At 36.4% G+C, this 21,856-nt stretch overlaps 1 protein-coding gene across 1 annotated transcript in view; it reads right to left on the reverse strand.

Annotated features, from left to right (window-relative positions):
• Positions 1-21,856, reverse strand: part of LOC139729288 (rap guanine nucleotide exchange factor 4-like) — a 143,867-nt gene that overhangs the window by 65,351 nt on the left and 56,660 nt on the right. Inside the window, exon 5 of the mRNA XM_071640215.1 lies at positions 1,188-1,275. Coding sequence (XP_071496316.1) covers positions 1,188-1,275 — 88 coding nt within the window. The remainder of the gene's footprint in view (positions 1-1,187; positions 1,276-21,856) is intronic.

Consider the following 21,856-nt stretch of genomic DNA (forward strand, 5'->3'; position numbering starts at 1 on the left):
TAACGTCTTCAGAAAACATCAATTACCCTGCATTCCTCACAGTAGGGTGGATTTATCCATATCATGTATTCTGCTGGGAGTCCCTTTTGAAGTCTGGTGGGGGGGGGGTACCTTAGATGCCTGTTATTAACATCATCTCATCAGGGGACACTCTTCCATTAATTATCAAATCACACTTCTTAGTGGGAGTTCTCTTGGCTGACATTCAGAACATGCTTCATGGAGTATACACTAAAGATATTCTCTTAGTTCAGAACACCTTCAGATAACAAGATAACTTCTTACTGTCCTTTTACACAAACAAATTGGCTTTAAAGAACATGTCTTTGTTAATATCAATGAACTGTAAACCTGCTTAGATTTTGTTACCCGCAATTTATACATTCAACATCTTATTTTTAGTATATGTTTTGTCATTTCTTATGTGTTTTGGATTTTTTGACATGGCTACTCAAGAAGTAATAATTGAAGGCTCTCTAAGCAAGCTATCAGGAGACAGACCTCTGTGTGTCCCATCCAAATTAACCCTTTGAGGATGAGCTGATTTTGCTATATCAAGCATTTCCCATAGACACCTGTCCAAGTATGCTTGGGACAAGTTTTCAATGGGTTAAGGATCAGGCAATAAGGACTAAGAGCCTTGCCTAAGGTCACAACTGCTGCTGCCACTGGACTTGAACCAGGGTCCTTGATATTGAGAATCCAATGCCTTATCCACTGAACCACAGCAGCTCAATATTATGTACATTTTCTTCACACTATCTTTGTCTCTCATTCAGGCTATTCTAGTATGACATTGATTTACAGACATCTAAACAAAAGTTGCCTACCTTTACTGAAACAGAGTTGAGTCAAATTTTTAACTCAAAAGCAAAATAAAATGCAGAAAAAGACTACTTAACAATCAAAATACTTTTCAGATTTTATATGAAACATAATACTTACTGCCAGCCTATGACTTTGGTTCTTTGTTAAGTATTACATGATCATGCTTCAACTTACTCTACATGTAGCTATGCTGAACAAGTTGCATGACAAAAATAAAACTGAGCTGAAAAGAGGTGTATATTGGGGAAGACTTACGATGAAAGGAGTATCATAAGAGCCAATATCAAACTGACAGGGAGTAATTACCAGTGATGAGGCTGGAAATTGGATGAAAAGAATGCTACTTATAGAGATAATACCTGGATGTAGATGTGACGTCTTAGGGTGAGATGGAGGTACTGTGATTGGTCGATGTGATAATAACATCTCCATGCCAGCACGATTTTTCTGGAGAAAAAAACACAAAGTACAAAAGAAGCTTAATTATTATCTTTTTCTATAACCAATCAGGTCTGACACCAAATGAACACATGCTTCAGACATGCATGCTGTCTTAGAAGGCTAATGGTTCAAGCACCATTAAGCGTAATACTTGAAACTGCCCAACGATATCATAACTGCAACAAAGAAATGAAACAAAGTGAGAGATACAGCCATCATTCATTGCCATGCATCCGATATCTTACAAATGTGAGCAAACATACAAATGCAGATTTTACTTTGTCATCATTGAACCAGAACTATTAATGGGGGTGATATTCATATTCCCTGAATGGATATCCAGAACAAAGATATTATTTCCTGTTGCTACAGAAACGCTCTAAATATCATCTTTACAGAGAGCAAATGTAACTGCACTCTTTTTAAATCCAAGTAGCACGTTCACTGCCGAATATGTGATTTGATGAAGATTGAATTGCACAAGATTGCGTTGTCTACTGGGCACGAAAATCCTTCCTTATATTTGGGTCATAGCCGCTTTTATCAGAATAACAGATTCACAATCAATGCCCAATTTGTTTGCCTGGCCTAGTTTTACATAGATAGCAATGCCTGGTAGTCACATGTTCTGAGCTGTACGCAGCTTGTCTTGAGCACAGTACAACACACATTGGGCCAAATGTCACAATGAAAGCGAAAGAGTTATTGACCACGGCACTGGCTACTGGTCAGCAAAGTGGTCAATTCTCTTGTGTTGCAGGCTGCAAAGGGTCAATTAGAAAATATGGTTATCTTCACATTGCTTGATTTTTTTTAATCTTTTGTTTCATTTTATTCTTATCATCCTATTGCTACAGAGTCACATATAATATGGAATCTCTTAACCTTAAAAAGCTAATCTGTACACAAGGAGGCCATAGATATTTACATGATTTCCTGAATCGAAGGAGGGAATAAAGGAGAAAGAAAATAGCATCACTGTATTTACAAACTTCAATACAGGTGACTTGTAAGATTAGAATATTTCACTTCTCAATTCCATCAAGCATATATAATCTCAGGGTGGGAATAGAATAAAAATACCAAATGCCACTATTTGATAAAATTTCAGCAAAATGTTACAAAACTGAAAGAAACTTTTCAGTTATACTTCTGTGGATTACAGGAGGGTAAAAGGAGATTACAGGTGGAAGATCTATTCTTTCACAGCAAAGGAATGGGCCATCAAATACAAATAAAAAACAGCAATGTGTCCACTGTGAATCTATCAATCTAGTTGTAGTAGATATCACTTGGAAGGCCAGCAAATCTCTGTTTGTTGCGTTAATAGTTACAGGCAGGATATAATGACAAATCACTGCACACCATCTTAATTAGAATCTAGAGCAGCAATATTACCTGTAATGTGAAATTCTACTGAGCTAATCTAAGCATTTTTGCATGTGGTTGTGAGTGCATAAACATGCAGAGTGTTAATTGAAACACATCCAAAAGTAAGACATTAGTAAATTGCTGACCTTTTAGAGATTATGAATACTTCAATTTTCCTCTCAACTACAGAGCATTCTGCATTTCCGGCCTGCCACAGTCAAAACCATATTGCCAGAGTCAACTCAGAGCAAATGATTCACACAAGAGAGACCGGTATCTCATTCTTCCTTCTGGCAAAGTATAAGCACTTCACTCATGGATTAGGCTATTTTCCCCTCATCTCTTTAATGATTATCATTAACCCATTGAGGACGGGCTGATTTTGATACAACACGCTGTTCCCATAGACACTTGCCCGAGTATACTCGGGACTCGTCCTCAACAGGTTAAAGGGAAATGAAACCCAAATATACAAGCGGATTGAGGGAATGCAGCAATATTAGAAGAACACAACAGCAAAGTTTGAGAAAAATCAGACAATCTGTTGAAATATTATGAATTTTGGAAGTTTTGGTAGTTGCATCACTAGTTGAGAAGACTTTGTGGTGACTCGATATAAATTCAGAGAATAAAATTCAAGGTATTTTCACTTTTGTAGCACAATGAAAGAGTGCTTAATTTATCCCTTTCAGAAATCAGGGGAAAATATTATCCTTAACAAATGCCTGTAACAAGTCAAGAGAATGTATACTTTTCAATTTTAAAAAATGAAATCTGGAGAAATTTTCTATTTTCATTTCTTTTTCTGCATTCACTCAAGACACATATTCAGCTTTCATTTCCCTTTAAGTATAACATTACACTGTATTGGTCTCCTTCTTAATGCAGTCTCCTTTGCTCAAAATGAAGTAAGTCCCCTGACTAACATGCAAAATCACTATCATGGACTATTATTTCAGTTCAACTACAGAGCCTTGCTTATTAGAACCATTATTGTTAATCAGTCCAACCTGACCCAAATTTTGACATTTAAAGAACTCAAATCTGAAGGTCAAGAACCCATGAAACGCAACTGACAGAATTTGACAGAATTATCACAAACCATGGAAATATGCTTGACTTCAGAAAAGAGAATGGGGGAAAAAATAAAGTATGCATACAGGAATCCTAAACAGCATGCACGCCTGACTTCCAGATTCTAAAAAAAAAAAAATGAACGCATTGTGTCGCCAGACGGTCACAAAATCTACTTCATCTCCTGATGCGTGACTTTGGGATGAAAGAAAGCTTAGACTCCCAAAATATTCCCCTTAGTGACTTAGAGCCTCACTGCATGCATACTGCCAAGAGGGAAAGAAGGAGAGAGAGAGATTGGAAGAGAGAGAGATAGAAAGCGTGCTTTAAAAAAGAGACTTATAGAGCAAAGTCGGCATTTTATGACCAGCATTTTTCTTGCCTGTCACTGTTAGATCAAGTGGCTATCTATTCATCGCCATGCCTCTTAGCGAATTTACGGATCAGAATTTTAAAGGAACCTCTAAATGAACACATGCACTTCTCTATCATCTCAAGCAAAAGCACCAACAATCTTTGACACACAGACTTCCTAAATTCTAATGTCGCTAAGTGTTATAAGCGGAAAAAAATGATATCGATTATGTATTCTAATAACTCATTTTCTATGTTAACCAATCTTCGCAGTAATTGAGTCATTTTACTATGACAAGAAACACTGCCAGCATTCGAACATGTTGAACTGCAGGTTTAGAAGAAAAAAATATGCCAAGCCTTTAATATTTGGAAAGAGAGTCCTGATAAGTAGTTCTTGATAGGATTTTACACCTCCAGTCTGTGTGTTGTTAAAGGTAAATATGAGTGATTATGGCATTAAAATATGCCTGCAGGATGGGTTGAAATTATTTGAAATTAAAAGTCAACTACCAAAATGTTTTGAATAGAATTCGATTAGTCAGTGGAATATTGGATGTTAAATCAAAAACTAGGTTTGATATAAAATAAACAGTAACAACTCATACATGTAGGAACCAAACACAGTCCTCTTTGGTCCATCTTTATGATGATTGGTAATCTATCTTTATCACAAAGACTCGATCATATTCTACGTTATCTTAAAAAAACCATACCAAGATTTTTTCTTTAAGGAATCGACTTGATATTTGTTTTTTGAAGACATACAATGGATCACACTGAACACTATACATCTTAAGTTCAAAAGTTATCATAACAAATTGGGCTTTTAATAGACTGTTAGATTGACAAAAGTTTGTGCACAAATCAGGTGAGTGGAATCATAGATAGAACATTACAGTCTTTAACCAGTTCGTCTCTTATTTCACTTACTGACATTGGAATGTTTTAAAATATGTGACTAACAGAATATTTGCTTAAGTTTACCAGCATTTTCTTTTGGCAACAATCTGCATTTGAGTCCATTCTCTGCATATCAATCCTGAATTCACACTTAATATAGTACTATCAATGTAGAGTGCTGTGAAATTTCCCTCGTTATTGTAGTGAGGAAATACAGTTTCCCTGACTTATAATAAAACCAGTCACATGCCAATGTATAAAAGACAAATCATGGATATACATTGCCTTCTTACATCACACTTATTAAAGAACCCTGCGGATTACAATACCTTTACCCATTGCTTACAGAACTGGTTGTGTCTTGCACAAACTCTTAACTGCAATATCCCCAATGGGAAAATTTGCAGCTCTGCTCCTTACACCCCACCCTAAAGAAACTATAAAAGTTGTGTACGTTTTGCTCCTTGTTAACTTGAAGACAAGCAACAGGAGTACAATGACACAGAGGTCTGACCATTTTATATGAATGCCCACTGCGATAAAAAGAGAATAAAGGAAACATGTCCTTTGATATATTCATATGTATATATGTTTATAAATGCTCTCCATTCTGTCATAAATCTTGTTAATGTGGGTCTGATTGGTTGTCATGACAACATATTCCGGAGAGGTTTTGATAGGGTTCTTCCGTGTGCTCTCCCAGCCTATTGTGGACCGACAGTGATTTGCTTACAAATCATCCATGATTGCCGAACCCATTTCTGAAAAGGCGGGCGGAAAGTGGAGAAATGATCAAAAATGAGGAAAGCGCTTTAGCCTGGCAGAGGGCATTGTTGAATCATGCTAAATGGGCCACAGCAAAGATGTCATGCATTTGTTGCTTTCCAGTGCAACAGAGAGATATTTTAGGTCTTCACTCAATGTTTGCACTTTGAAAAAAAAAGGAGAAAAAATAATGGCTGAATCTAACCTAAAAGTACAGCTGACTGATAAACTGATACTAGATAAGTCCCTTTTCATTTTTGTTTTGTGCCATACTTAGTTTGAAGAGAAAAATATCAAATGTTTAATTTCTAAAGAGCTTATAAAGCACCATTTGAACTTCATCTCTAATTCAACAAATCATGCATTTACACATTGTCTGTCAATTTATCATGGTCTTATATACTCAGCACAGAATCCTTGTCTAACAAATGGACTTCATATTAGCATTCATTTCTTTCATCATTCATATATCATCAACTTTACAGTTCTTCTTAACCCTTTGAAGACTAGACCCGAATATACTCAGGCAGGTGTCTATGGGAAATGTGTGTTATAACAAAATCAGTTTGTCCTCAATGGGTTAATTTTGTAACATATGAAGCACTTGCCATTATTCCAATATTCTTGCTTAACTGGCTTTCACTTTCATGCCATATCCCATGTACAAAATATATGGCATTGAAGCCATTTTCATTTCTTTCAGCAAACTTCCCATTCACATCAAGCGTGCCACTTAAGTTAATGAAGTGTTTAGCATTTATGTGCAGTTTTTTTTATCATTGCAAAGTGCATTGAAACAGAAGCATACAGCACACTATATAAACATTATCATTATCATTATTATTAAGTAATGCTATTCAGGGTAAACACGAGCATTACTGATAAAAGGAAATATTGCTAAATTATGATTTCTTCTGTTAAGCAGTGTCAGTTCAGTCACCACACAATGAGATGAAATGAGCAAATAACACAGGAAAATAGGCATAAAATTAAAAATGTGCACCTTGACTTCATATTTTTTGTATATTGATAGATTGATTTTCTTATAATTTATTTCTAATTATAATTAATAATTATATGTTGTACATTTGCATCAAGTAATTTGCAATGCATTAATCACTACATGCAAATAGAGGCAAATGTCAGCATGTAAAACCCAGGATCCCCAGACAGAGAAGAAGGGGAGTAGAAGAGGAAAGAGAGAAAGATATAGAAATGTCTGTATGTCTCCAATGGCAATTGATCTTAAGAGATTTTATCAGGGGAAGATGGACAAACATAAACAAAATGAATGGAGGGGCACAAAGTAAAGAAAAAAGAAAAAACAAACTACAAATGTAACAAATTTACATTCAGAAGAATGGATACTTGAAGATAGTCGTAAACAAGATAATTCCCATTTTACTTCACTGGTAATATATCAGCTCGATACATTTGACCTCAATTTCCTACCCTGCCTCTGGAGTGAGGCAGGTTTAATTGAGGCAGGTGGCAACCATAAACTTGCCTCTGTCTATGTCTATATGAGCATATAATCTGTATGACTACCAACAGCCAGCAACACTATGACTCTGCATCATACCATTGAGTTTGCTGGATGCCACTTTTAATAGAGGAAGAGGTTCTGAAATTTTCTGTCTATAAGCACAGTACTGCCAAGGCAGAAATTTTCACGGGACGGAAATTTTCATGCATTTCGCACAACATGACGCTGGTGTGAAAATTAGACTGCAAAAAAATTTTTGCTTGTTTTGTGTGAAACAGTACGCCAAATCTTTGATCTTAAGCAAGAGGCCATATTTTGGTTGTCGTAATGCAGACCAGTTACTGAATTATGTGCTGCCAAAACCCTTAGCCACTGTGGCAGCAGTAACCTGTTTCAAATGCATGTTCAAATGTTATGACTATCCACACACAAAATTTATCTTACTCAGTCAAGCATGAAAAACCAACTTGCGCAAAATTAACACTTTTACAATAGCTTGTCTCACAGACTGATGAATTGAATGAAAATGAGCCTTAAAGAATAATGTCCATACAAAGCAGATTAAGAAGTACAATATCTGCATAATTTGTGCATTTCAGCAACAAAAATATAATGAAGAAAAGATATTTACAGCAATCTATTACAGCTCAATATCCATGCTTATATTTGAGAAAAACACAAAATGACACAAAACAATGTGCTGAAAGCTTGCAATTTCAATCAAATGACAAAAGGGGTTTTTTTTCTCCCAAGTCATTTTGTTTTTATGAAGGGGTGGAGGGAAATGTCTAAAAATGAAGGACAGACAATTTGTATAAAATTACATTGTCTACCAATATTTGAACTTTCAAACACATTTGGAAATATGAAAAAGGGTGGCTAATACACCTAACCTCTTGGTAAACCAAAGTCAATCCATGATGTCAAACACAGGACTGGTCTTGATGGATTGGCTATGGTAGAAATGTCAACCCTTTTCTGCAGGAATCACCCCACGACAAACAAATCATTGGAACGTGTGGGGCATGCCGTCTTGGGCATGCTGTCTTCCACATGCATATTTCAAACTCATTGCAAGACTCTGAAGAAAATCAGCCAGGAGATGTGTGGAGATATTGCATGTGTCATGTGCTTCCCACATCAGTCAAGTGACCAAAGTAACTTGGGGACAATAGCGCTGGCCAGCAAGTAGCAGGAAAGCTGTGTCAGTTTGGCTGTCGACATACATTTATAGCAACTATTCTAGCACGACACAACTATGCATCATACCTTCTTGTTCTGTTATATTGAAAGTTGAAAGGGTAAGATCACTGAAATACACTACACCTCTAAATTGTAATGATCTAATGAATGAGTCTACAGAGCTCCTACCTACTAATAGTAATATCTTCCCTGCTACCACAATTTGTGAGCCACAAACTTAGTAAAAGATGAAAACAATAATCAAAAAACACAGGGACACTGTGGGATCAATGTAAAATATATGCCCTGATTCATTACAATCCATCCTATGCACCCATTTAAGGAACTTTACAAGCATACACACAGCACAGCTAGTCCTTTTTGTTCAGAAGTTGACAAAATCCTCTTAGCTGGTAAGTTGCAATCTTCCTTAGATCGCTGCAGTGTCTGCATCTGTGTGGAATAAATTGCACTTTGCATAAAACCGAAAGTATCTCTGATTTTGTGGCTTAAAAGGATTTTGCTCGCACAGAAAACAAGAGTACACTCCTTCTCAGTGTAAGGCACTTGTTTTAAAAAAAAAAAAAAAGTTCTTTGTAATATGAAGCACAGCGGCTCTGTATGGTATGTTTGTATACTAAAGTCAATGAGTTTAGTGTTTGGGTCTAAACTGTGGCTCATTTACATCATCCAGTAAGATATTTCTTCAAAATCTTAAACTATGCTTGCATTGTAAGGGTTAAATATTCCAGTAGAGTTTCTGAATTAACCCACTATTTAAAGATATCATCATTTTCACACAACTTTGACACTTGATATACCTGGTTCTCACATAAAGTGGGTTATATTGGAAAGCAGTGGATTACAAGCATTCAGCACCAGGAGGCTCATATTAATACAACTGATGTAACCTTGCAGTCATAAACATTTTTAAAAAAATTAGTACATACATTTCATAATAGTCACATATTTTCACTACAGGATTTCCAAACAAACTAGCACTAATTCCTTCAATGGTTTTAATCAAACAAGTCTGGGTAGCTCACAAATTTAAAGACTCCTAAGAATAGAGAACTCACTGTTTATTACTAATGAAGCAACATGCTTCCTTCATTAATCCACCTGACTCTATGAATCATTAAGATCAAAAAGGTTATGCACACTTTTAGTGCATGAGGTACAGCTCTCGAGCACAATCGTACTAAGGTTTTCTTCACTCCTATCATGGATTTCAGTGACATTGACTCTCAAAACATAATGAATAGTTGAGTGGTTACATTTCAAACCAAACATTTCCAAGCAACATTCTGCTTCCACTATGTTCTATCATCAAGGTTTGATATGAAATGTGGCCATGATATTAGCTACTGTCTTGTCCCGGCTACACAGGAAACTGTAGAGTACTGCAGCCATAATTAATCATGACAGACCAGGATATGTGCTTGTTTGTGAGCCAACAATCGGCACTCTTGTGAAATCGACAGCTGATTATTAATTTCCAACAAGGATGTGAAGTTTTTGCCTCTCTCTGCAAATGTTCTCTAGATGCACACTCAGACACTTTGGGCTGGGCTTAAAGTCTTCTGTAGTGAGAGATATTGGTATTTCTATTCATCACCATAGCATTTTTCTTTAAATATGGCTGCAATAAAAACTAACACAAAATATCATGAAATAAGAGTCTAATACGAAATATTTGTGTCTTTTTTCCCATTTCCAGAATAACTTGTCTCTCTTACAGCTGAAGTTACGGGATTGTAATGAAAGAAGTCAGTAAACTCTACAACTACAAAGTGAATGTCTACCACATGTTTCCATCACTTATTTGAATAGTTCAAGTTAAGTTCAAATTTATCTCACCATGCTAAAATAAACATAAATCTCACTTTCTTCAGTGACAGAAATACAATGAATATATGCAATAGCATCCTCGTATTTTACAGACACTCAGGTAAAGTTTAGGTTGATAACAATGTAGGCATGATTCCCTGTGAAATATGTACACCAGCTGTATTACAAAATGATTAGTACAGAATTATCTGCTTAAGTCTGATAGTGTTATCAAAAGCCCCCTTTCTTTTCTTCATTTATACTACATACATGTAATCATAATAAAGACATGACAACAATCATTGGTATTTGACACAGAACAATGTAGGAGGAGGGTATTGGGTGCACATGAGCTTGGAAATCATATTGGCAGTGCATTATTAGCCTGATTCAGATGATGTCACATGTGGAAATTTAAAAAACAACAATCAGTTGAAGAACAGGGAAGGATCCAGTGTAGGTTGATAGCCCCTTTAAGGCCGGATGAAGCATTGATTACTGTATGGAAGTCGTCAGGCATAGGAGGTTGCAGGAGACTTAGGAGCATCTAATTCGGCAGTCAATATTCTAATCAATCAAAACCCCATTTCTACCTCCCCATCACATCTCATCAAACATTGTCAGTCTCCAAAGACATGTTACTGATGAAGCAGCAATAGCCCCTCTCATCATGGTAGAATGCATGTCACCGGTATCGCACTTCAATCTATTATTGCTATCAGACATTCTCACAACTTGACTTCTTGCCACATTTTTTCCACCTTATCTTGGGGAGCTGATATCAAAAACCCAAGGTTCAACATGCAACATGTAGAGGATTGAACATTCAACACACCAGTGTATATGAAGTTAGGCATATCCTACAAAGAGTAAACAGATTTTGAGGGGAAGGTATTCGATGAGACAGGTGTTCACGTCCTAAGGCAATGCCCTTTCATTTATCTACCAGTGCTATTTGGCATGCATTGTGCGAGATAGCCAACTGAAGCTAAGATACATTATCACAATATCATCCACCCCAAATATTAGGTGAGAGAATATGAGGTGAGATATCCCCTGGCAAAGCCACACAGGCTACCAGGAGGAATCTCAAGCACTACTCATCGGGAGACAAGGAGTGCTGTGGTAAAATATTGACTAAGCTATTGATCCCCCATGAATAGGCAAGCCCGAGTGCCAGCTGAAATGAGAAAAAAGTGCAGGCTGGCAGAACGACCACAGTAAGCTCCTGAACGTTTCCCAGCCGGTAGATTTGGAATGAAAAAAGAAAAAAAAAGATTGGGAAGCAAGGAATTACACATGAATTCACTTTGAAGGTGCCGTATTCCATATAAAAACATAAATGGTTCACTGCAATCTAAAATTCTCCTCCAGACTTGTTGGAAAAGGCTCCAGCCAAAACACAAATGTAGCTTATCTCTATGTGTGTAGCATTAAGAAACCTTAGCTTACATCTCTATTGTGTGCAGTAAGAGGGAATATTTGGAAAGCACTTAGAGGGAATTATGGTTTCTCACTGAATCAGAACTCCTGTTGAGGAAGATTTCTGATTACGAGCATTGATAAGTTGATGCAGCAATATGTTCAAATTTGATACAGTCACAGTCACAAATGGCTTTTCATATTGACAATATTTACAAGGGTAGAAATGATAAATGTGTCTTTTCATGTGGCTTGGCCATTTTACTGCATTTAAAAAGTGTCATTTATTGATGTTTGTGCAACCTGTGCATGTTTATGGTCAGTGGTGTGTATGTCATTTTCTTCGGGAATAACATTGTTAAGTCCAAATGTGGAGAAAAAGAAATGAAATAGTTTGTGAAAGTAAGATATACAGCAATAACACTATGAAGTAAGAAAACACATTCATGAGCCGGTGGGCGGGAACAGTCAATTATAATTGCTCTGGATCTCCTATAACAATTGTCCCTTTTTGACGTCTGTAACCGCTTGCCTACGGCAAATACTCTTTGCTAGATCTTCAAAAGTTGTGTACGCCGGTTTTCTATGGTCAAGCCATACATTAAGGCCATGCAAAAATGGGAAAACAGCACAAATAATGATATTTGTCCCTAGACAAACATCTTCCCTCGCTAGAGATCAGATAACCTTAATGACGGTAGAAACCATTAGTGGATATCATTATCAAGATGTGACAGCTGGTGTAACCCACATTGAGTCTTTCATCAGCCTACACTCTCTCCATTAAGGATCATAGGAAATGTCTTTAACAAGCACTGGAAAAAACAACAACACGTTTTCAAGGTACATAAAAGCTTGGTCAATGAAGAAAACTGCAAACTGACACTAATAATGTGGAGAAAAACACATGTAGCAGATGTGAACTAGCATGACTGATGAAACACAAATTATGAAATTTATGTTGTGAAACTAGCTAAAAGTCTGTATTTTTTGTACATTTCTGTGCAAATAACATCAAAACATGCACACTCATCTTTACACTTTAAACAGGGACAGAGAAATATATTGATTTGCTTTAACATCAAACATGCTTTCTTTTAAAAGTGATAAAAGAAAGTACAATGGTAGAGATACACCATATGCCCAGTATGTTTATGAGAGCCAATTTACTGATGTTGTACTCATATCACTGATCTATTACAATATTCTCTTTTGTCCTCTAAATGATGTCCATAGTTTGGCAAGTTCAGCAATGATGATTTTTATAAAAAGGAGCATTGCTAGAATGTTGAAAATAATAACAGCAATGCTTGGATGGAAACCTAATTCAAATCAAATGAAGTTCCCTTAAGAAATACAGTGATGATGGAGAAGTGATCGATTCCAAAGGGAAAAAATCAGGGCACCATCGGCCTCGACTCCTGGTCTGACACCAAACATCCTGACAAAAAATGATGCTCATATGTCAAACTTGCAACTCACAAGGTCAAATTCTTTACACTACAAGGACTGAACAGTCATTTGGTTGTTTATTACAGATGGTATTGAACAGCGAGAGGGGCTGTGTTTCATGAGCTGAGATGACCTAAATCTTCTCACTTGCCAATAATGGGGGCTTACACCGTGGAATTATGGACACGCAACGTCAAGCTGAATGACCCAAAAATGAGGACATAATTGACTGGGCAGTGAATGCTATTTGATTGGAAAATTCATAAAGTGTTTGAATCAAATAAACTACTGTATACGCTATATATTTCGCGGGGGTTTTATTTTCGCGAATTTCGCGAGTCGGGAGCTATTCACGAAATCAACAACACGCGAAAATATTACCTTCCAAAATGAATCCCTTGCCTTGATGATACGAACATTTCAGTACTTGTATACCATGTCACGGCATACCGAACAGACCATACTGGCTAAGCTTGTTTACGCACGTCCACGTCTACTTTCATACGAATACTGTAGAGAGCCAATCCATTATCGCAAGGGGACCACTTGTCAGAAATCTAGCGCGATGGACTTAACCACTTCAAAAATGTTGAATTCTAACTTACTAGTTCGCAGAGTTTGGTAAGTTTATTTCATGTAGGGATAACTAGTATCATTCTTATTTGCTAGTAAGTTGAAAATTCACACTTTCTTTGCCACTTCATATTTTCTCTGGTCCCCCAATCGCGAATTTAACCACTTGGGAAAATGTGTGACAGCGGCAATTCGCGAAAATTTATGTACGCGAAAATTATAGCGTATACAGTATAAAGAGATGGAATATACCCTCCCCCACCCCACCCCCACACACTAAGTACTACAAACTACTCAAACGGGTTACTATGCCTACAAGCTTACATCCTAAAGGTATTACAGTCAAGTTCAAGGCATTCAGAATCACAGAGCTCTAATGAGATGTTTGATGCTTTGAAATCAAATGGTTGCCAAGAATACAAGTCAATAATGGTTGAGAGATGCTTCCTTAGACATTTAATAATTCAGCTTAATGCAGAACACTTCCAAATGTTATGGAGATTCTAAACAGATAGCACCTTCTATGAGGAAGACAATTATTAAGATTTGAGTCATGCATATAACTTTGAATTTTGTATTCACTGAAGTCCAGAAAAGAAATTCTGCCCATCTGCCCAGCTAAAATGAAATATAATGCAAGGTGTGAGGACAAAACTGAAGATACAAAAAAAGTACGGGTTGATATATCTTCAACATTTATTCCATCATATTCAAAATTGTCCGATAAGCATCTTCCATTTCATATTGAAAATCTTTCACTCCTTTCATTTGATTTTGAAAAGCAAATAATGATCTACTGTAAAACCAGAAATTTTCACGGGCATCAATTTCGGGAGGATCCACAATTTGCAAAAGTAAAATGCATGCCAAAGGTTTTGCCAACAAGATTCAGTGCATGTGTACTTGTACAATTGTATTTTTTTTTTTTGAGAAAGTTTCATGCCATGAAAAAAGCTGTCAGCTCCAATATGCAAATGTTTCTGGTTTTACACTTTTTTATATTCCAAGTTTTTTTGCTTAATGCTATCGGCTCATTTCCCCTCATCTAAACCTAAAGTCTCGCACTATCTTGCAGTTTCCTTTCATTAAAAAAGTCATTGAGTCCATTCCTGTGGAACAACTTGCTCTACCATTCAATAGCTTACACCGCTGAAGGGAGCAGGCATCCCTTTGAGAGCTGTTAAGCATTCAGTCAATGACCTTGCAGCCTCTGAAGGAGACAGGGTAAACTAATATCCATTTATACTGAGCAAACAGGCAGTACGAATGTGAGGTAACCTTAGGAGGTTGTGCCGTGTCTAACCTCCCTCCTCCCTTGTCAGTACAAACTGTCATGAGACAAAGCACAAACATGGGGCAAACAAAGCATGAACATGGAATAAAAATCATGCCAAACCATCTAGCATGAACATGGAAGAACCTTGAAACCCTCCCTTAAAGGGTGTGTACAGTTCTGTTTGAGGTGAGGATTTAGCTTTTAACGTTTTGCGAGATATTCAGAAACCACGCTATGAGATGTCAAAGAGCATGCAACTCTAAGGGGCATCAAAAGTTTATTTGATGAAAATCGGTTTTGAAATGGCTGAGATATCGAAAAACAAGGTGAAACAAAGAGATCCTAATAAAAGGCATGGCCTGTCGCCTTTTATTATTATCACTTTTTTGGATATCTAAGCCATTTGAAAACCAATTTTCATCAAATAAACATTGAATCCTTCTTAAAATTACATGCTCTTTTATATTTCATAAGAGGTTCTCATTATCTCACTTAGGAATGTTCAAAACGTGAATCCCCACCTCAACCAGTACTGTACAGTCCCTTTAAACCTGCTTAAAACATCATACATAATCTACATTACAATAAAAAAAAAATACAACAGAAGATTGGTCTAGAAGGATTTCTTCACTGAAGTTACTGTCTCTTACAGTATGTCTCATATATTGGGATGTCATCATATGCCACTACTAACAGTGACCAAATATCAGGTTTCTAACATCAGGAAGCAAACTATGTGTATCTCTGCACATTTTTGTGAAGTGTGACAGGGACTAACAATCTACACGTTATACTATACTAAGGAGAAGAAGTTACAGAAGAAGAAGAAAAAAGAAAGAGAAGAAAAAGGAGAAGTAGAAGATATAGCAAAATACTTATTTAGTGTCTGGGACAGATTTTGAAGTGAAAGTGGAAGGTACATGATAGATGTAGAGCTCTTATACTTAAACAAGTAAACTTAATAATGCATAAATTTCACACTTGCTGCACAAAGAGTGATGTCTCTTGTGAAAAAAAGCATGCAGTGCACATTTCAATTATCAGAGTGGGTCTATGAGAGCAGGGAGCCTGAAAATGCTTAAATCTGAGCCACAAATGGCATTAGATCCCCCATCACTGGCTGCTTGCCTGTCATCCATCACACCAGGATTGGCTTACGACTGCAGCTGAAAAGGAAAGACGTTTCAGGCAGGCTTTTCTCAATTCTCATCCATTTTTAGGAATACCAATTAGTCATGTTGACATTGAATACGTAATTGTGTATAAACAGTCCTTTACCATCAATCGCAATGCATCCAAGAATGGGAACCAACCATTTACCAGCCAATTTAAATGAATGGTGAGATACATTGATGATTGTCCATGGTATGTGTGTTGATGTGTTAGGTTTCTCTACACTGGTCTTTCTGTATGATTCATTTTTATGTTCTTTTTTTTTCTTTTTTTTTTAAAATTAAAATGGCAAGCTATTCATTGTCTTATATGCATGACATGGCCTAAATATAGCTGATGATTTTTTTGATTTACTAATAGTAAACATGCACAAACAAATAATGTTCTCTCATGATGAAGCAGTGAACATACAAGAATAATGATTTCACCATGAAAAAAAAATGACTGAAGAAGAAAGCTTGGTCACTCAAACAATACTAAAGTCCGACCTCCCTTATCCAGCCATGTCGGATCGGCAAACAATGGGAGAAACAATATTCATGTACATGTACATGTAGATGCCGACCCAATGGTAGCTGAATACTGTAAAAGTGGTTTCTTTCGCGTACAGAAACTTTCGCGGTTTCCATCGGTGCGGACTTTTTCGCATGTGTTTAAATTCGCGGTCGGTAATGATAGCGTTGTACAAGCGACGAGTTCAAAACATTTTCGTGTGATGTTAAATTCGCGGTTCGACCTCAAAGCGCGAAAAGCGCAAAAATAAAACCACCGCGAAAGAAACCACTTTTACAGTACGTAGTGTATACAAAAACAGTGGTGAATTCTATATGCCAGCCTATGTAGACCTATACTAAAAATTATAGTCCATCTTTTTTCTTTCCGAAATTGAACCTTTTTAATGCAAATTTGAAACATGTTTTTGTACCGAATATTACAAGTAAATCATGTGAGGTTTGTAGCAGTTTCAATTGAGTTTGAAATCACTTTTTTTCTTTTTTCTTTTTCTTTTTTGTCATCTCCACTGCGGTTGATAGAGAAGTCAAGATAAGAGAAAGCCAGATAATTGAGGTCAGACTGTGTCTATTCTTTTCATTTTCTTTTGCACAATGCCTCCTATGCAGCTACAAGCTACAGATCAATACAAATCAAATGTCAACAAATATGTTCAAATTGAAAATAAAAGTGAGGACACTACATCAAAAAGTTAAAGAAGTGGTTTGCATTTAAAAGACTGGATGTTATCAAGTGTGTGGGTCTTTAGGAGCACCCATATCAGATAAAAAACATAACTTTTTATTTGAAACAGCCCCATGCTAAAATACTACTAACTGGTAAACTGATACTGGGAGTTTAATAGACACCTTTAATAGAAGGCATTTCTACCAGTGTAGATGACCAGAGATGCATCATGCTAATGAATTTTCATAAAGACAAAATGAAACTAGAGTCCTCATTTTTCCAAACATTAAGCATACATGCCGATCTATCCCATCCCCTATCTGCACAGCACAATGGTAAACTGACTAAGGACTTAGTACAGTGTATCTGCAGCTCATATACAACCACATATTAAATTGAAATGCCAATCTATCCCCTCCCCCATCTGCACATCAGAGTGGTAAACTGACTGAGGACTTACTATCTACAGCTATACAATCCAAGTAATTGAAATAAAGTGAAAACACGAAGGCTGTGTGATTGGAGGCGGTACTCCATAGTTCATCCAAGGCCTATAGAATACTGGTATATTTTGTTTAATGTCTGCAAGAATTTTACAGAGAGGAGTGGGGTGAAGCTGGCATTATTACGTGGGTATACACTTTATAACATCTTTTAACTAAAGTAACAAAAATTTATATCCTTATTCCACTGTAACAAGCCCTGCAGTGACATTTTCCAAATGGATAGCTGGCAATTGAATGTATGGGGTGCATGGTCAACACGCCAGGGAAGAGCAATTCATAACTATCACACTAGCATCATTATCATGGTTTCATCAAGACTGATTATGACTGAACACAGATCAATACACAGCTGTTTGCTTGCAACCATTCACATATGAGCAACTGGTATCGCTACATGACCTTGTGGAAAATTACCTTAACTTATTGGTACTTTCAGAATTTAATCAGCAACAGTTGAATCATTCCCATCTAATTAAAGGCCAGGTCCACATGTGGATGGGGAGGGGTCGTTGTTGTTCCCATGACAACATGACAAACATCCCAATTGGCACTGTCATTATGAGCGAGGTGAAAGTGACATTAACCTTCACCGTGGAGCCTCAGTCAATATTGAGATTTCAACAAATACAGTGGGACACATCCCTCCTCGATGCCCTAAATAGATCGGAGTGATGGTGATTACGGTTTTACACTGAACAATGACTGAAATATATGTTTTTATGAATATATGTAGTATATCTGAAAACATCCCATCTACCACTCTCCTTTTCACTGTGAGTCATTAACTCCATTCTCACCCTGACATATTTGGGATGAGCAGGCTTCTGTTTCAGCTGACACCACCTAACACTATTCTTTCTCTTTCTCTTTGTCTATTCTCTCTCTCTCCCTATTACTTTCTACATCTCTCCTTCCTCTCTCTCTCTCTCCCTCTCTCTCTCTCTCTCTCTCTTTCCTTCTCACTCTCTTACCTAAAATAAAATAGCCTTTTAACTTCACTACTGCCACTTATATTTTCTAAAATTCAAAATACATGGAAGTTCCAACCATATCAAGAAAGATATTCTCTAAAGAATGTCAAATAAAGCAACTTACTTTCACCTAATGACAGTAAGTTAGTAATCTACATAGGCTTACCTTATATGGATAAAGGCATAGAGAATGTGCATGTTTTGTTATAAAACCACAAATATGTACCCTACAATTATTTTTAAAAATCTAGCAGTTTCCAGTAATCAAAAAATATACTGTAAATACACAAATTTTGATTTTATACTCAGAATAAAATACTATTGATACCTGCTTAAATATACATCTGCCAAAGTATCAATTAGCTGGTGTACACTTCGTGAGTACAGTGATTCTAATACGCTATATGCTGGTTGTTGAAATAAAAAATGCCCAATCTACACATTCTGTCAATATTTTAATTGATGATAAAAAGTTTAATATTTCAACAAGAAATTCATAATAGAGAAGTAGAATCCCTGATAATGACTTATAAATGAACTTCCCTTTTCTCTTTACATTTCCTCTCTCTCTCTCTCTTACTCTATCTCTCTTGCTCTTTGTTCCTTTATTTTGTTTCTGCACCTGCATCTCTTTTCTCTCTCCTTTTTTTCATATTTTCCTCATCATATAACTTTCCAAATAAACCTGATGGGTAGCAAAGTCATTCTCATTAACGCAGTGCTGAGGAAAGAATATGATTACATGTATCCAAATTGTCTGTAGCAAGATCTTTTGAACGGCCATGCACACAACATTGCTTACCCAAGCTTGACGGCACTGCAATCGATGATTTATTGCGCATTTAGCTAAAGCAGCCCTTGTCCCCATAGACACGCGTAAATCATGCATGTTGATTCCAACCCAGTGCACAATGACTTGTTTTCTGTCAATACAATTTGGGCTAAAAGGCTGTGATCTATTAGAATTGCTCCAGCTAGATGAAATGGTTCTGGCATATGAAACTTGCAAACAGAGAGTGTCGTTTAATTACAAGTGATGGCACGTATAATATGACAACTATTTCTTGTCTGAACTGGAGACAATAAAATGTTAAAAAAGTGACTTATAATCATACAAAGTTACATAATTATGTATTTTTGATGATTCTATATAATTATTTGAGGAGAAATGTCACTCTTTTTTCACCATAGGGCAATAGAAATTCTTTTTGATGTTGCTCTCTGAAAATTAGATCACACCGTTGATCAGCCATTTTTGTACACACCTCTTGATAAAGAAGGAGAGAGTATCAGACAAAAGAGATACCGAACTACAGTCTCTCTACAAATTAGATCTGCATTCATGTTAATCACGGTATTGTTTAGACGAGCATGATACAATTTGGTCTGTAATATCATATGACATGTGGAATAAAAACAACAACATACAATGTACAGAATTTTGCGTAATTTTCTCATCAGCGTTTCATAGTGATGGCTGGTGTTATAGGAGTTATACATGCCCCAAAACTTAACCCATTCCATACAGGAACCTGGTGGCCTGTGTATTAAGTCTATAGGGATTTCAAAATTTAGTATCAAACGGGTTGACACTGTGTGTTCATTTCCACACATCATCAGCAGACCGCCATGTATGTTTGGACAAAAATCAACAGTAACCGACTGAGCCTTTGGGTATTGATCTCAATGGATTTTATTGCATTGCACCCAGGACTGATTCCATTGTTTAGATAATCCATCAGCTTATCAATTTTCTGTTTTTGATGAAGTCAGTTATTATCTTTTATCTTTTAAGCTAACAGCTTTCACTGGCTACATCACATCTCCTGAACTGTACACTTATTCACCAGTATCTTCCCTAGAATGAAGTTTGACTCACAAATATTTCAAATTGTTTTAATGTTCACTAACTCTTTCCATGACACAACCTATCAGGAAAATGCCCTTCAATGGACTTAATTCTGCTCATTAGAGCAAGCATTAGATTTATTTTATATGGTCAAACCTATCTATAGTAGCCACCCAAGGGAGACAAAAAAAAAGTGCACATGATAGAGAGGTTCTTTAACATCCCTTTTTTTTCAAGGGAATTGTTTTTAGTGGTCATATACGGCAAGTGGCTGCTATAGACAGGTAATCGCTAAGACAAAAAGATAATGCAATATAATGAAATTTTACTGATTACTGAAATAACTTATTCCAACTTCTTACTCGTTTGCTTGGGTGATGGTACTGAAATCTTGAAAAATAGGAATGATATAATTACTCCAAGCAAATATAAAAGCAAAATAGATGGTACATTCAATGACAAAAGTCATTGACCTGAACAGTCTTTCTAACGACACAAAATATAAACATTCATGAATAGCTTTTATAAGAGAATCCTGCCATTCCAACATGCTGGGTTCAATAATGTTGATTTGGAGTTTTAAATATCACACGCACACATGGTGCAGCCATGAGCAAGAAAGATTGAGAGAGGTATATATAAAAAATGAAAGTGAGAGGGTGTGGGATGCTAAGCAGAGAAGAATCCCTCAAATCTCTCTGACTTAGCTCCCAGGGGCAAAGATTTCTTTTCCCTCATCTACTAAATGGCTGAGGTCATAGCCAAGCAGTCTGCAAACTCATACACATTCAATACTAAAGGGCCAGTAACAATTTTGTGGGAGCCATTCATAATGTTGCAGTTAGCCTTACCATTGCCTAAAGCTCATTTATTGCTTGTGTTACAAATGCAAGATTTGCTCTCAAAATGACAACTATGCATACATTTATGTATCTATATTCATAGTATTCATTTGTATATAGTTTGTTTAAATAAGTCAAACATTACATTTGAAGACCGAGTTTTTTCTTACGCTTACAGTATGCAGATGAAGTCAGCTTTTTACAGGCTTTGGCCATGGTCTCTATGTAATGTTAATATACATTCCTTATCTCTAGACGCAATGTCTCACATTCCTTTTCTCTTTGGATATATCAAACAATTAATACAACATCTATTCAATACAATGTTACATACAGTATGTGTTGAACTAAAAAAGATAGGAACTAAAATGTACAGTCA

The sequence above is a fragment of the Diadema antillarum genome, unplaced genomic scaffold, assembly GCF_040938485.1.
Source record: "Diadema antillarum isolate AM-2024a unplaced genomic scaffold, OU_Dant_1.0 seq00000233_RagTag, whole genome shotgun sequence".
NCBI classification, from domain to species: Eukaryota; Metazoa; Echinodermata; class Echinoidea; order Diadematoida; family Diadematidae; genus Diadema; species Diadema antillarum.